This window comes from Podarcis gaigeae, assembly GCF_964106915.1.
Source record: "Podarcis gaigeae genome assembly, chromosome: 12".
Taxonomy (NCBI): domain Eukaryota; kingdom Metazoa; phylum Chordata; class Lepidosauria; order Squamata; family Lacertidae; genus Podarcis; species Podarcis gaigeae.
In genome coordinates, this window is record NC_139688.1 from 38,809,267 (window position 1) to 38,825,332 (window position 16,066).

The 16,066-nt window shown below is 40.0% G+C and overlaps 1 protein-coding gene across 4 annotated transcripts in view; it reads right to left on the minus strand.

Annotated features, from left to right (window-relative positions):
- The window catches only part of RFTN1 (raftlin, lipid raft linker 1), a 99,281-nt gene that overhangs the window by 26,478 nt on the left and 56,737 nt on the right, over positions 1-16,066 (minus strand). For all 4 annotated transcript variants that reach the window (XM_083705862.1, XM_083705863.1, XM_083705865.1 and 1 more), the window contains exon 5: positions 9,178-9,508. In XM_083705862.1, coding sequence (XP_083561988.1) covers positions 9,178-9,508 — 331 coding nt within the window. The remainder of the gene's footprint in view (positions 1-9,177; positions 9,509-16,066) is intronic.

Sequence of the window (16,066 nt, forward strand, 5' to 3'; positions counted from 1 at the left end):
AGTTAAGTTGATTGTGGATCAGCCCTTCATCTGGGAAAACAGACGTTTTCCCATCACAGTAGACTTTACAATTCTAGAATGTTCACTGTGAGGAAGATACAACATTGTTCAGAGTTTCCTAGTAAGAATAGTAGGGTAAGACTAGATGGCAGAGTGATTTGCTACAATACTGAGCTCCCCTTCCCCTCGGCACAATTCTTTTAACTGTCCTTGTACTGTTAGAGTTCATTATCAGTTGCCCCAAATCCATACTGCTGCAGTGATTATACTCTTGGGCATTCTTGCAAGCCTCCACAGGTTACTTCTTTTAGGCTGTTGATAGCTGTGTTCCTTTATCTACAAGCAATTGTATTTCAGTGTAAGAGGTTGTTACAGGTTGCTGGGTCACATTTTTAAGTATTCCAGTTTTTGTATTTATTCCGCAAACAACACTGCCCCTTTCACTGGCCTTGGCCTATTTGGTTAATCTGGGGGCTTTGGTCTGTTTGCTGGTTATAGGAGCATACGACTCCCTTGTTGCAACAAGCTACTGGTCTGTTTCTAGGCATAATTCAAAGTGCTGTTTATAAAGCTCTATATGGCTTAGGACCAGGCTATATGGAAAACCATATTCCCTGCTTGGGCTCTAAGACCTGGGGGAAGTCCTTCTCTCAGTCCTGCCATCCACACAGGCACACTTGGTGGGGATGCAAGAGGTGGCCTTATCGGGGAAGTGGGCACAGTGGTGGCACAGGGATCAATAGACCGTTAAACGTCCGGGGACCCTGTGTGATCGCCACACTCCCATTTACTTCAGGCTGCATACTTTACCAAAGTGATCCTTTCCCTCAAAAACTGATGAGTCCTATTGAGGGTTGTGCTGCATTTTGGAGGGCTGCATTTGCCCATCCCTATTCTTCTATACTTTTGCTACATAAAGTGAAACCAGCTCTTTTCTTCACAGGTTTTTGTTTGCTTTTCTTCCCTGTTTCTGAGTCTCCCTTTCTTTCACCTTGTCACCAAGGTGTTCCTGAACAGCGAGCTTAGATTTCTTTTGTTAACTTCAAATGCTAACCTTACTTTGCTGAACAAAGTGAAGCTATCTATTCCAGCTTGTAGCTGCCTCTTCCTTTCCCCCCTAGTTCTCGCTTCCTGCGAGAGAGAGCGCCGACTCCTCTTAAAAGTGACATACACTTTGCAAACATGTCTCTTTATAGAGCACTATAACATCAATAAACTGTTCAAGGAGGGAAAAGTAGTTCCCACAGGAGGCAGATAATGACTTTTTTTCCAAATAGAAAAATATATGCTTTAATTAAGGCAGAAACAAAGTATTGCAAATACTAACAAGCTTTCCCGACAAGCTGTTCTTAGGCACTGAAAAAAACACATTCACGTTTAATGCACAAGAAAGGTTATTCTATTAAAAATCTCTTTTGCCTTTAATAAGTATTGTACAAAATTGTTCTGCGGGAAAAAGACAGCACATGTATATTCCAATTGGCCTTGCAGTAACAGTAGTTATTTAGTCATGCCACATAACCCATTTTAACAGCATTTTTTTCCAATTTCTAAATCAAAAGCTCATGTTCTATATAACCTTTGATTTTTTAAAAACATTTCCCACTTATCCCTCCCTCCTTCCCACAAAAAAGTTTCAGCATGGATCATAAAACTTTGTTTAATGGCACACTTATTAATTCATCATCACAGCTTCTGGTAATGATATTGTGTCATGTAAAAATTAGTACAGCAGACCTGCAAGATCAAGCAGGATCTATTTAACCGAGCATCCTGTTTCCCATGGTGGCTAACTAGAAGCCTATGGGAAGACGACAAGTAGGACATGAGGGCAATCTAATGCTCCCACTTGCGTTCTCCAACATGGTGCCTCTGATCCTGGAGGCGGTATACAGCCATGATGAATAGTAACCATTAATAGCCTTGCCTTACATGAATTTGTCCAACCCACCTTTAAAAGTCATCTAAGTAGGTGGCCATGACCACAACTTGTGGTAGAAAATGACATAATGGGCAGATGGTTGCATTTGTTTCTGCAAAGGAGACATTTACACATAAGTACAATTCAGGGGCCAATAAATGAACCAGCAAGTGGGCATAATAAAGGAATGAAAACTTGCAGCTTGTCACCTTAAACACTATTCTGCGAAGTTTGATATTCGAACAGGACAGCGAATAAAGGATTAGAAAAACAGAAAGACGTTCAGTCAGGAATTAGCAGAATCAACAAAATGTGAAAGTTAATCTGAGCCTAGGACCATTGAGATGTGCAACAAGACTTGATCCATTATTGTCATCATTATAGTAGCCCTTTAAATGTGCTCACTACATTGCTATTCTTAGCTTGTTACAACAAACCTATGAAATGGACTATATATGATGAGGTTCTGGTATCGGTGCTGATATTGCTTAAGCTGTTTATTTATCTGCTCCTGTTGATGTTTTTTGGTTTTATTCCTATTTTACTGCACCTTGTCCAGGGATCTCTTTAACAATGAAGCATGGATTAAAATATTTTAAAATAATAAAAAGACAGAACATGAGAAGAGCCCTGCCGTATCAGGTCAAAGGCCAATCTAATCCAGCATCCTATTCTCACAGAGGCCAACTAAATGATCATAGGAAGCCTGCAAGAACTCTGTCTGTGGAGGCAGAATGTAGCCTTACCCTCCATGAATTTGTCTAACCCTCTTTGAAAGCTATCAAAGTTGGTGACCATCACTACCTCTTGTGGAAGTGAATTTCATAGTTTGAAGTATGTGCTGTGTGAAAAGGTATTTTCAGACAAACACACGAAGCAGTATGATACAGAACCAGACTGTTGGTCTCTCTAAGCTTAAGGCTGACTGCTCTGTTAGGAAGTCTCTCATTGTTTGGAGTACAGGACTTGCTATCCGGGTTCTCTTTAAATGGATATTGTAGTGGCTGAATCTCATGCCTTCTGTGTGCAAAGCATATGGCTCTGCCAATAAGACACAGGCATCTTCCTCCTCTGTTTAATTTGATTTAAGAAGCAGGACAAAAGGATAATGGCTAGGACACTTCCTATAACTAAGAAAAGATTGATCTCCAGCTCACTAGTTCACAAATCTATAACCCACAACCATTAAAATAAGTTGCATACCATAATCTGGGGTGTGTGCATTGCCATCTGTTCCCCCCAAAAACCCCAAAACCTCTTTAAAATGCCTCTATTTTGTTTTACAAAAATCAAACAATCAGTTAATAAGGAAATTTGGCACAAAATTCTGTAATGTTGGAAATTTAGGTTAAAAATAACATTCAAAGGGGTAAAACAAGAATAAAGCACTTTCTTGCCAGATTCCTAAACTGCTTTTTGTGTTCAGGTACATTTTAAGATGGGACGCGGGTGGTGCTGTGGGTTAAACCACAGAGCCTAGGACTTGCTGATCAGAAGGTGGTGGTTTGAATCCCTGCGACGGGGTGAGCTCCCGTTACTCGGTCCCTGCTCCTGCCAACCTAGCAGTTCAAAAGCACGCCAAAGTGCAAGTAGATAAATAGGTACCGCTCCAGCAGGAAGGTAAACGGCGTTTCCGTGCGCTGCTCTGGTTCGCTAGAAGTGGCTTAGTCATGCTGGCCACATGACCCGGAAACTGTACGCCGGCTCCCTCAGCCAATAAAGCGAGATGAGCGGCGCAACCCCAGAGTCGGCCACGACTGGACCTAATGGTCAGGGGTCCCTTTACCTTACATTTTAAGAATTTGGATCAGACAGTTTAAAGAAAATTCTGAAGGGGAAATGCAGGGTCACACACATGTAGTTTGATCCTGCAGCTGAAAAACACAATGTTAGAAATCTTCAAATTCATGGCATTTCTCACTTTAAAATGTGTGAATGCAAATTAGTAATAGTGGAATATGATTGTTTTACACGAATAAAAGATAGATGTAGAGATGCTGATTAGGAAAAACCATCCAACTGCTGAGCCAAGATTTATATAGATCAAGAGGGTTGTTTTATCATTTTGTAGTTGTAGGAAACAGGATAAGGATTTTTCCCAGCCAAGGACTTTACAATTCAATGTACACATATTAAAAAGGAACCCAATATTATTTCAACACAAGCAATTATGTTTAAATACTGTTGTAAATGGAAACATATTTATATTCTCACGAAAAAGTTAAGAATACACTTGTGGATAAGATATAACATTCTGCAAGTCATATGTAAGGTCAACATAACACATGGCTAAGTAAAGACCTTTCAAAGTTACAAAGCAGTACAAGACAAAGGGGGGGGGGAGTGAAAAACAAATGGTGTCATTAGAAGAAAAAAAGGCAGAACTCTGGAGCAGAAGATATAACGAAGTCCTCATTAACAAAGTCTGGTTTGGCAAAAAAATGGACTTCTGAAAAGGAAAGGGTTATGTGGAGAAAAGGTTGCCTTGTAAAAGATAAGGGAGATAATACCCTGTGCTCACATGGGAGGAAGAAAGATCACTGCCAAAACTGGAATAAGTTTCCCAGGTTAGGAAAAGGAAGTGCTGAAGAAAACTGTGGTCGCAAAGGGATAATAAAGAAATCAGATACAATGTGGGGAAATATTTTGGTACAGGAAGATACCTCCTTTTCTCATCCACACACAAATAACAGAGCACACACCCCAAATTTGCAAACTGTTAGCAGGTAAAAAAGTGAATCCACAAGTAAAAGAGATAACATCCCAACAGGTCGTCGGAACAGTCAGAAAATATATTGGTTCCCTGGTTTCTTTCAAGAGGCATTCCTGCAATTTGTTGCATTTTATCATATACAACTTTGGTCCTGTCTCCTCTCCACACTGCACACCATGCTCTTAATGCTATCACTCTGACATCCTACCTTATTTCTGTAATGGTAAGCTGTTTTAAACTGTTTTTAATAATGTGTTGTAATCTTGCTTGGGACCTTGGGATGAAGGACAGGTAATAAATCATAACCATCATCATCTTTGACACAAAAATCAGAAGCAGGCCACAGAATCATGTGGTCCCCCAGCTCCTGCAAGCACCAATGCCTCCCATTCTTACCCTGCCAGCCTTAATCCTGTTAACATAAAACACTTTATTGGTGATGTTAACATGGAAGCAAACAACAGCTCTTGAAAAATGGATTTAAACCAACTATAAAAAACAACAACAACACACACAACCCAGACTGAAAGAGAAAACTGATAGTAACTGAAATATACTCTTAATAATCTGGCTGTTATTGCACCCTTTAGCTTTGCTAGTCTCTACTTTCTTCTTTGTTTAAAGTTCACAGATTAGTTCATGGCTCTCTTCTTAAGACTTCACTTAGCCATGCCATCCCCCAAAACAAAAGAGACAAAGCCATGGTTCTTCTGGTTACATTTATTTTGGTTGCATTTTAAAGAACTGATTTTTTAAAAGGCAATTTCTGCTAGAAATCCTGCACTGGCAATATATGGCCCAGGGCTGATTTTTGCTATCCTGTTCTCAAAGAAACAGAGGAGGGGTCATAGAGATCAGATATACAGCAACATGTTTATTACATATACATAGCATGTTTATCATGTACACACTTAAATGCATACCAGCCTTTTCTGATCACAGTAATGTGAACAAGCCATTGATACAGATTTATTGAGTTGCTTATGCATAGAATTTTTGCATGGCACCCCAATCTCTGAGCGGTGTGAGATTCCAAGGGTTCCAGGCGTTAACCAGGGTTTGTGTTTCCTTTTGGGAATGAGGTACTGCGGAGACAGTGGTGTCTTTATTATAAATTGTTTAATTACAACCTGAGCCTACTATGCACATACAAGGTGAGCCAGCCTATGACTTAGAAGTTCACAGCAGTGAAACCCTCATCTCCCATTGCCACAGCCTTGGATTCAATAAGAAATCAGCCATGGCTTTCTCTCTTCTCTTCCTGCCTGTAGCTATTTTCTCTAGGTTGCAAGGCAGCAAACTCTGCTCTAAAACACAGGATTTGTCTTTCCAACTCTCTAAGAGCTAGAGGAGGGCCCCCCATTTGTCATCTGGCACAGAGCCCCCTCTCCTTTGTTCTCTTAATGACCCATCCAGGGAAATGCCCTTGCAAAGTGAGATACATAGCAATAAATGACAGCTCAGAAATGCCAGTAAATTGCAAATGTAGCTGTAATTGCAGTTTAAAGCAAGGTCCCCCAAAATAACATGTTGGGAAGAATGTAAAGTCTGTAAAGGGGTATTCTGTGACAATTTACGAATTAAAGTGCTGCTATGTGTCTATCACACAAACCTGCTTAAAAGCAGAATCATGAGAGGCAGTTACTATAAACTAGAACAGAAGATAGGAAGTAACCTGAAAATCCTGCCAGATGGGCCTAATTAACAATTTCAGAATAACTTAATAAATCTTAGCTGTGTGGAAGAAATTATACTGCAAAAATGTGTGTGAGTATCCTCCCTCTAGTTTGAAAGAGAGATCATGTGGGATTGAATCCTCTAAGGGAAACATGGCAAAAAATGGTTTTAGATATGTGTTTTAAAATAGTTGGCAGGCTCTATGGTGTTTTTCTTTTTATATAACACTATATACAATTTTATACTAAATTAACATCTTGCAAGAGATACTAATGTAGAAATCTAATAATCTATGTGCTTGTTTTGAATTAATGTAGCACATTGGGCTTTTGTTCAAAAATGAATGGAAAGGAATTGGTTTTGGGGGGTTGTTGTTTTTTGCTGCTCTAGCATTAGAAGTAGTAATTTCAAGTTACAAGTTATTAAGCAATCTTGAGAAACCAAAAAGGGGGGCTGTAGAAGTACTGACTATACCATGTGATTAAAAGAATAATAGTAGCTGGCATCATCACAATTATTCACAAGCCTTCCAAATTTGAACTCCTGTACGACTCAAAATTAGTAGAAAAGTGAAAAGTGACCTACACTGCCTCTGATATAGTCCCAAATGCTTTGAACTTTGTATCCTCTCTCTGGGAATTTCAAAATTCCCTGGGAATTTCCATCTTCTATCAGCAAGTAGTAAATGGAATGAAAGTGCAATCTGGAGGTTAGAGAACATCAGCTCTGCAGGGAGGAAACAAATCCAGAAGGCAGTGGACCAATTTTAACTCCTTTTGGTTAAAAGCAGGGATATAAAAAGTGGAGTCTGTTGAGCATCAACTTTTATGACTGGCAAGTTGTAACCTGTTCGTAAGTGATCTAGAATTGGGGTTTAACTTGCACAAAAGTGGAGAACAGACATGGTTCCAACAAAAGAGGTGGGGCACCATAAACTGCTGGAATACACGGAACTAGTAGGTATGACTAATAGAATAGAATAGAATAGAATAGAATAGAATAGAATAGAATAGAATAGAATAGAATAGAATAGAATAGAATAGAATAGAATAAGAAACAGAGATTTAAAAAAACTTAATGAGGATTGGATGTTATATATAGAATATATGAAAAAATATTACCAAAAGACAATCAATGTAGCAGGATCAGCATAATTCAGCACCGTAGGTTATGAGATAAAGAAAAGGAGAGAGGAAAATTTAGAAGAACAATAAGATGCAGATAGGTTGGGAATAGAGAGGAAACCAGGGAAGGAGTGGAAGGGAAGTATATGAAAAGAAGTTTTCTTTTTTCCCTTTCCTTACTCTTTTTTATTTTCATTTTTTAAAAATGCAACAGTTGTTGTACTATTGCTGATATACCAATGAAGAACTGTAATAGAAAAGCAAATAAAAACAAACTGAAAATGCAATAATAATAATAATAATAATAATAATAATAATAATAATAATAATAGAATTAGGGTTTAACAGTGTTTACTGATGATACCAAATTGTTCAGGATGCTAGAAGTAAAGACAAATTGTGAGGCGCTTCAAAAGGATCTCACTGAACTGGGTGAATGGGCATCAAAATGGCAAATGTGGTTTAATATAAAGTGATGTACAGGGGGGAAGGGGCTACTCACTGGTAAAACAGACCCCTTGCCCCCACTCCTGAGGACCAATTCAGCTGACAGATGGGCATGATTATCCACCTATCAGTCACTTGATGCAGCTGTGGCCTTGCCCACATGTCAAAATTGGCCCACAAGGTGGGGATGGGATGAAAAAGATATGGCCCACCAGGTCAAAAAGATTCCCCAACCGGGGCACGTCCAAACTATGAAATTTGTTTCCACAAAATGTGGTGATGACCACCAACTTGAAGAGGTTTAAATGGGGATTAGCTAGTAAGGCTATCAATGGTGTTAGGAGCATAAGGAGCTGACATACCAAATCAGACCACTGGATACATCTAGCACAGTATTGTCTACAGTGACTGGAAGCAGCTCTCCAAGATTTCAGACAGTAAACGTTCCCAGCCCTATATGGAGATGCCAGGGATTGAACCTAGGGATTTTTGTATACAAAGCAGATGCTCTACCATTGAGTTACAGCCTTAGCCATGATTGAAAGAAGAAGAAGAAGGATACAGCCTCAAGCTTTCAGTTCCATTACATTCATATCCTGCTTGTGAATTTCTCATAGACATCTCCTTGGCTACTGCAGGTAACAGAATGCTAGACTAGATAGGCTATTTGCACCTTTTTTATCTTTCCTTTTATTCCAAGCTACCGTATTTTTTGCTCCAGACCACAAGACGCACCTAGTTTTTGGAGGAGGAAAACAAGACAAAAAATATTCTGAATCTCAGAAGCCAGAACAGCAAGAGGGATCGCTGCGCTGTGAAAGCAGCAATCCCTCTTGCTGTTCTGGCTTCTGGGATAGCTGCACAGCCTGCATTCGCTCCATAAGACGCACCCACATTTCACCTTACTTTTTAGGAGGGAAAAAGTGAGTCTTATAGAGCAAAAAATACGGTAACTATTCCTCTAATACTCAGTGAAAGCCTGCTTAGTCCAGGAAATGAAAGCCTTGGATTCTTAGAACTGCTAGGGTAAATGCTAATACAGCCAAGGGTCCATGACAAACCAGAATCTTTGCATCCCAAGTACCCTGTTTATAACATGGCTATTACGACACCTACCTGTAGCACTGCTGCAAGAACAAAGAAGATTATAAAGTGTTCTGCATTATCAATGAAAATATATGGCAAAATGCATGAATTTATTCATTAGTACAGCAAGCGGCAGAGAATCTGGTCCCAATACAGCATTGTGATAACCTGCCCACAGTAGACTTGGGGGACAAAACTTGAATTCTCACCTTGAAGTTGCCCTCCATTTTCTCCAGCAGAGCTCAAACTGAGATGTTCAATGACTTGCCCTTCACCTCTCAAGTCTTCATTGGGGTCCACACACTGGTCAACGTTTTCCTCCCTTGCTGCTGGGACTTTGCATCCATTAGTGCAACCTGCTTTCTCATGATCTGATGAAACACAATCCTCAGCAAAATCTGATGGGTTTTTATCACCTTTTAGTTCCCTGGAGCTGTTGCTGGTGGATATTACAGCACTGCTGCTCTTGGAGTTCATTTCGGAAGCATATTGAGGTATTATTCCAACAAACCTCAAGCCCCGACTTGCTGCATCTTGAATCTATAAAATCCAAGAGAGATTACATTTTAATTTACAAGTTGTCCTTCAGGAATAGAAGTGTTTCAAATATACCACATGTCAAGTGAAGCTGTGTTATTTTATGGTATAGATTCCCTATCCCCCTCCATACTGCATGAAAAGCCTCACTGGATTTGTATACTGCATTCCAAGGAAGTCTGACATGAACTCCTTTAAGTATTTTTTTAAAATAAAATGTGAAAACACAATGGTATGTATTGTTTATATATTCTTTGCATACTCTCAATGAAAATGGAATATTTCTGATTTGTTACATTTGTTCTTCTATTTAACAATGTTCATGTAAAGCAAAGAAATGGCATAGATGCAATGTGCCACTTCTCTTACAAATTTCAGGCTATCCCTATTTTTCCCCCCTTGCATCTGCCTTTTAAAAAATATTTCTATCACCATTCAGATTCAAATTTAAACTACTATGATAGAACTGAAAACAACTGCAACATATTTATATAAATTTTTAATCCTCCACCCCAGAACAACTTAACAAATATTTAGCTCCTTAAAAGTATTAGCATACATTTGGAAACAACTTTATTGTTTCAGTAGGTTCTTTTAAATAACTGGAAGCTGAGATACAGGGAAGAGCTGGTGGAGAATATAAAAGCAGAAGGCACTAAGAGAAAAGCTTATTAAGAAATAATAATTTTAGGTTCCTAAAATGGGAACCACATAGTGCTGACTTCAAAATTTAGAACTGCAGATAATTCATGATTCTAGGAAAATAATAAAACCCTGGAAATATAAAATGCATGAAAGAGGAAGGAACCTGGTATTCCTGAAGGTAATAATACTGAAAGCAGAACTACAAACCATAACCATGCAGAAAAAGAACATAAAGAATCACAGAAAACAGATGTGATTGTACGTGGTTATTTTCATGACCTGGGGTGAGCTTAGTGGAAGTGGAAGATCAAGGGTTACTAAAGTACAAAACAGAGATACAGAAGAAGTTCTTCAGAAACAATAGCCGTTTTACAAGATGTCAGAAATGGAAGAAATAAAGTGAACATTTTTTTAAAAAAAACCTGAGACATAATAGCTTGGATCCAAAGAAGCATGGGCAAAATTCTGCTCATACTACTAAATCAAGCATTTATGCCCCTTTCCTACAAGAGGCTTGAGCAACCTCCAGAACCACTTGTGATAAAGCAACAAGGGAGCAGCTGGAGATGGTAAAACTGGCAGAAAAACTGAGAAACTCCCACCACTGAAGAATGCTGGAATGCTCAAGTTGCTCTTTGGTTACAAGCCTGTGGTAGCTTTCCTTGCTTTTTGGCACCTAAATCTGCCTAGCTGTGAAAACTAAGGATTAGAGGAGTTAATGAACAATGAAGGAGGAAAAACAAGTTACTACAGAAATGAACCACGAAAAGACTGTGTGTAGTTTGTTACTATGATAGAGGGGTGTGTGCATGTGATTATGTCCCCTGTCATCCAGAGCTGACCTGCTGGCCCCAACCACCATGTACTTCACTGAGGGTTCAGCAACAGAGCAGAGAATAATAGGACCCAAGGCTTGATTTTTTTTGATACTATAATGAAAAGATACAACTGACAGGCTGCTTCTTTCAAATACAGGTAAATTCACTGCTGTGAGAAGAGGCGACACAGTGGGAAAGCTACATTCACTCATAATTAGGAGTTCAAATAAAACCCCATTACAAAAATAAATGGTATTAGAATGAGATGGGTCTTGTCTCTCCCAACCATCCACTTTAAGCACGCAGTGTCAAGGTATTCTGTTATTAGAGACCAAAATAAAGACAATGCAAGCTTTTTCAAATGCAAATAAGGTGGAATCAATTCTCCGCATGAGCTGCATGCTGACAGAGATGGCAGTGTAGAGAAGCAGTCATTTTATTCCATCCCAAGGGGGGGGGAAAACACCATAGGAGACTCATTCTATCTTTCCCCCAAAATGCTATGAATCATCCAATTTCCTGATGGTCATGCTACTGTGCTAAATACATACAAGACACCTGGATGATGGAAGAGACAACTTCCTCTCTTACACCATTGTTACAGTTTATTTGCTGAGCTGTGTGAAGGCAGGAATTGAAGCTTGCTTCCCCCGGAAAGCCAGAAGGTCACAGTTGCAGGATTTTGGAACCAGAGTTTCAATTTGCTGATACAATGCCAAGGTGATGTGAACATCACAGTGGAAGCTCTTTGTCAAAATTAATAGCCTAGCAGAGGTAGAGTTTCAGCTTTCTGACGGAGAAACAGTTTGATGGGCCCCTGTACCACAGAAATGGACATAATCTGTTTTATGAGTATCATAGCTAGGTCATAGATACTGGTGTTCCAGATGAACGAGGGACTGGGAACCAGGAGAACTGAACAACTCCAGGCATTATTGGGTGAGACAGATTTTCTGGATCGGTTTCTATTTCTTATTTTATTTTCATTAAAAAATGGCAACTTAGACCATGGAAATAAGAGAGTAATTCGGGTGTGAGGTCATGACAAGAAGCAGTTTTTTGACATTTAGCCCAGAGTATACACAGCTTGCCTACCTTTGCATGCACTTGCCTCCATTCACTCAAATATCAGTGGATGATGAAGCACTTTACTGCTAAATATATCCTACTTCTGCTTGAAATAGGGGTAACCTTTGTTACCCCAGGATTAATAAGGTGGTGATCCAGGTAGCAAATCTTGATGTGTAGCAATTTTAGACAGTCTGTCGATTGAAAAACCACTACCTGCTCTAGTATGCTACTCTTGGACCACAGAAGCAGAAAGCGGTTTGGGTAAAAGTTCGTGACTGGTAGCAATTTCTGAAATTAATACCAACCCCCTCCTGCCCCTGGCATTATACAAATAATTTGCAATGCACTCATTATTTGTCTGCAATTAAATCTTGTTCATATTTTGAGTGCTAATCAAAACTGCATTTGCATAGGAGCATGCCAGTTCTCCTATGAAACAGAATTTCATTTGAGGTGGTGTAGCCTAAGAATTAAGAGCATGAACCAGCAGCTCCCTGTTCAGATTTGAACTTGGACATAGGCTCACCTTAGGCAAAGCACCATGTTTAAGGATCAGCCACCATTTCCATCTAGAACATGGGGTTAGGACTACTTGTTCATCTTAGGGTTGTTGTGAAACACTTTAAGATGATACTACTACTACTACTACTACTACTACTACTACTGTACTACTACATTATTACTACTACTCCATGGTTGTGAGATGGTTGGCATCTGTCTCAGGAGACAATGGGAGGAGTGTGCCTTTGGGGGTGCTGGAAGGTTGCAGCGCCTGCTGTGGCTACAGAGACAAATATGGGAGAGACATGTTTTGTTGCAGCTGGGGCAGAGGAAGGCGTCCAGTTCTGCTACTGCAGATACACCATGACATTTCTCTGTGGTCCTCCCAGTGGTCATTCTTCCTCTGGTCATTGCTGTGGATGCACAACCTGACTGCCTGTATTCAGGCACTGTGTTTGTCTGCAAGGGATTTCCTTGTGGGGTAGATGTTTCCAACCTTCATGTCATGTTTGCAGGCAATCTTTGTTATGCAGAGTTGGTCTTCCAACGAAGCTGGTGCCTGAAGCCAGCTCCTCATAGAGCACCTCCTTGGAGATCCTGCCATCTTCCATTCTGTGGACATGACCATGCCAGTGTAGACATCACTGAGACAGGAGTGTGTGAACATGCAGGGAATGTGGGCTTGGGAGAGCACATCTTTGACACTTTGGCCCGCCACATGATGCCCCAAATCTTTCTGATGCAGCACATGTGGAGGCATTGAGCTGTCACTCCTGGCACTTGTAAGTTGCCCACAACTCACTTCGATAACTGCTAGACCTTCATCTTGGTATTGTACATTAGTACCACATTCTCCCATACCCTTTTGTAGCTGCCTTGCCAATACATTTGTCCAGCTCAGCATCAATGGAGAGGTTGCTGGTTGTGGTGGAGACCAGGTAGACAAAATATTCTACCACCTCAAGTGTGTGGTCACCAATGCTGAAGCATGAAGTGCTGGTGATGTCCTCACCTAGGATGTTTGCCTTCTTCAGGCTAATGGTAAGGCTAACTCCCTGCAGGTTTGGGCAAAATGGTTGATGAGCATCTGTAGAGCTTCCATTACTACTACTATTACTGCTGTTTACTAAGTAGCTATAGTAGCAACAAGGAAGATAACTGCACCACAGGTATGCAATGACTGAATAGCCTTAGAGACCACTCGTCAAACTACTCCAAGCAACATATATGCTGTGTGCACTGAAATAAAGAGGTATCCATAGGCTCTGGATGATGTTCCCTACCCTCAGGGAACCCTTTCCCCATCTATTTGCCTGCTGAGGAATCCATGCATGGCACAGAGGGTTCTGAGACCTATTGCCTTAAGCAAACAGTGTGCACCCAGAATGCTCTCAATACTTTCCTGCAGATGTAATATCAGATAGTCAGGCATGTTGACAGCTAGAATGAGACAGCAATGTAAATTAGAACTGAGCCTCTTGGTAAATTTCAAGTGACTTGAATCAGGACAAATCCTTTTGTTTTTGTTTTTTTAAATCACACTACATGTGTTAATTGACTTATCAAAGCTAGGATGTTTTTGTTATCACAAACTATTTTATGAATGGTCAGTTTTAAGAAGATAATGATTACTGTCACTATTTTCAACATTCCATTTCCTCAGACCTTGTTTACACACACTCTCTCTCTCTCTCTCATGTGTATAGTGGTACTTTGGTTCTCAAACTTAATCCGTTCTGGAAGTCCATTCCAAAACCAAGGCGCGCTTTCCCATAGAAAGTAATGCAAAATGGATTAATCCGTTCCAGCCTTTTAAAAACAGCAATTTAACATGAATTTTGCTATCTAACAAGACCATTGATCCATAAAATGAAAGCAATAATCAATGTACTGTACTATAAAAGAAATAAGACAGTATTGTAGATGATAAAAATTAAAATTACATTTTTTTCTTACCTGCACTGATGATAATCCATTTTCACAGTCACACAATCAATCAGCCAGTAGCTGGACTGGGTTCCACACAGCCACAAAAACAAATTAAGTGAAAATGTCTCAAAAAACACAAAATAGATAGCAAAAACAAAAGCACCAAACTTAATTCGTTCCGGAAGTCCGTTTGACTTCCGAAGTGTTCGGAAACCAAGGCGCAGCTTCTGATTGGTGCAGGCACCCAGAAACAATAGCGGACAGCCACATCGGACGTTAAAAAACCGGAACACTTACTTCTGGGTTTTCGGCGTTTGGGAAAAGACGTTTGAGAGCCAAGGCGTTTGAGAACCAAGGTGTTTGAGAACCAAGGTACCACTGTATAAACACCTGGAACGCGGGGATAACACATAACACATCTGACTAAATTGACTGAAATCCATGCAAGTTCATGCCAAAATAAATCTGTTAGCTTTAATGGTGCCTCAAGAAACTTTTTGTTTTTTCCAACACGTGCAATGTTCTAGATAAGGCAGTTAAAAGGTTTGAAATTCCAGCTCAACCCTGAAGACAATTATATGGCTTCAGATAGCTGGCTCTCAAGCTATGTACACAATAGCATTTACTCTGGCTCCAGCATGCTTCCACCGCTGGTGTTTGAAGTTGGGTACACATGATGTTGGCACAATCCATCTATCCTGCAGCTTCCTGAGAAATAATGCTGCTTGCTGCATTTCCCCTCAAACCAGCTTTCACCTGATTCAAAAACATAAGCCACATTCATTTTGCAGTTAAGCCGAGGTGTGCCCATTTGAGGCAGCTGCTGCACATGCACAGACAACAGCTTCATGAATGGGTGTTGGGGGTTGCAGGCACAGGGAAACCAAACAAGTAATGCACACTGAGTAAAGATGTCCCCACCCTGATGTGTACAGAAATGTGGGCATGAAATGCAGCAGAGAGAAATGACCTCGCTACCTTTTAACCTATTTACATAGCCCTCAGTCTAGCCTACCTCCAACTGTCTATGGCAGTAACATGGGAATGCCCCATATTTGTTGCCCTGAGCCCCTTCAAGCAGAGGTAGGGACACATGTTTGGGGCAGCTTTTCCACCACTATCAATGTCATCAAGGAAGCCTTTAAAGTTTCCTAGGAACACAATTTTTTATGACCACTGCAACAATATATGAAATATCATAGCATAGGTAAGAGGCTACATTTATCCTCAGTAAGTTTCAATGCACTGGGTAAGAATCTTATTTTTAACAAGGAGAAAGCACTTATGACAGTAGATTGGTATTCAGTCCACTTTCAAAGGCAACTAGTCCATGCCACATGGTTCAGATTAAGCTGTATATTTTAAAGAAGCTTAGTACAAATAAATTAACTAGCAGTTAAGCCACAGGGATATCAAATAACCTCACAATTCATATTATGTGTGTGCTTAGTGAAATTAATTTCTACACTGCGTGGAGCTACGCCCCATATTATACAGTATGAACTATATAGTAATAAAGTACATTTTATTGACATGAACAAAAAGTTCACTGCACTCTGCCATGAAAGAACAGCTTTTGCTTCTGAGCTAGTATTAA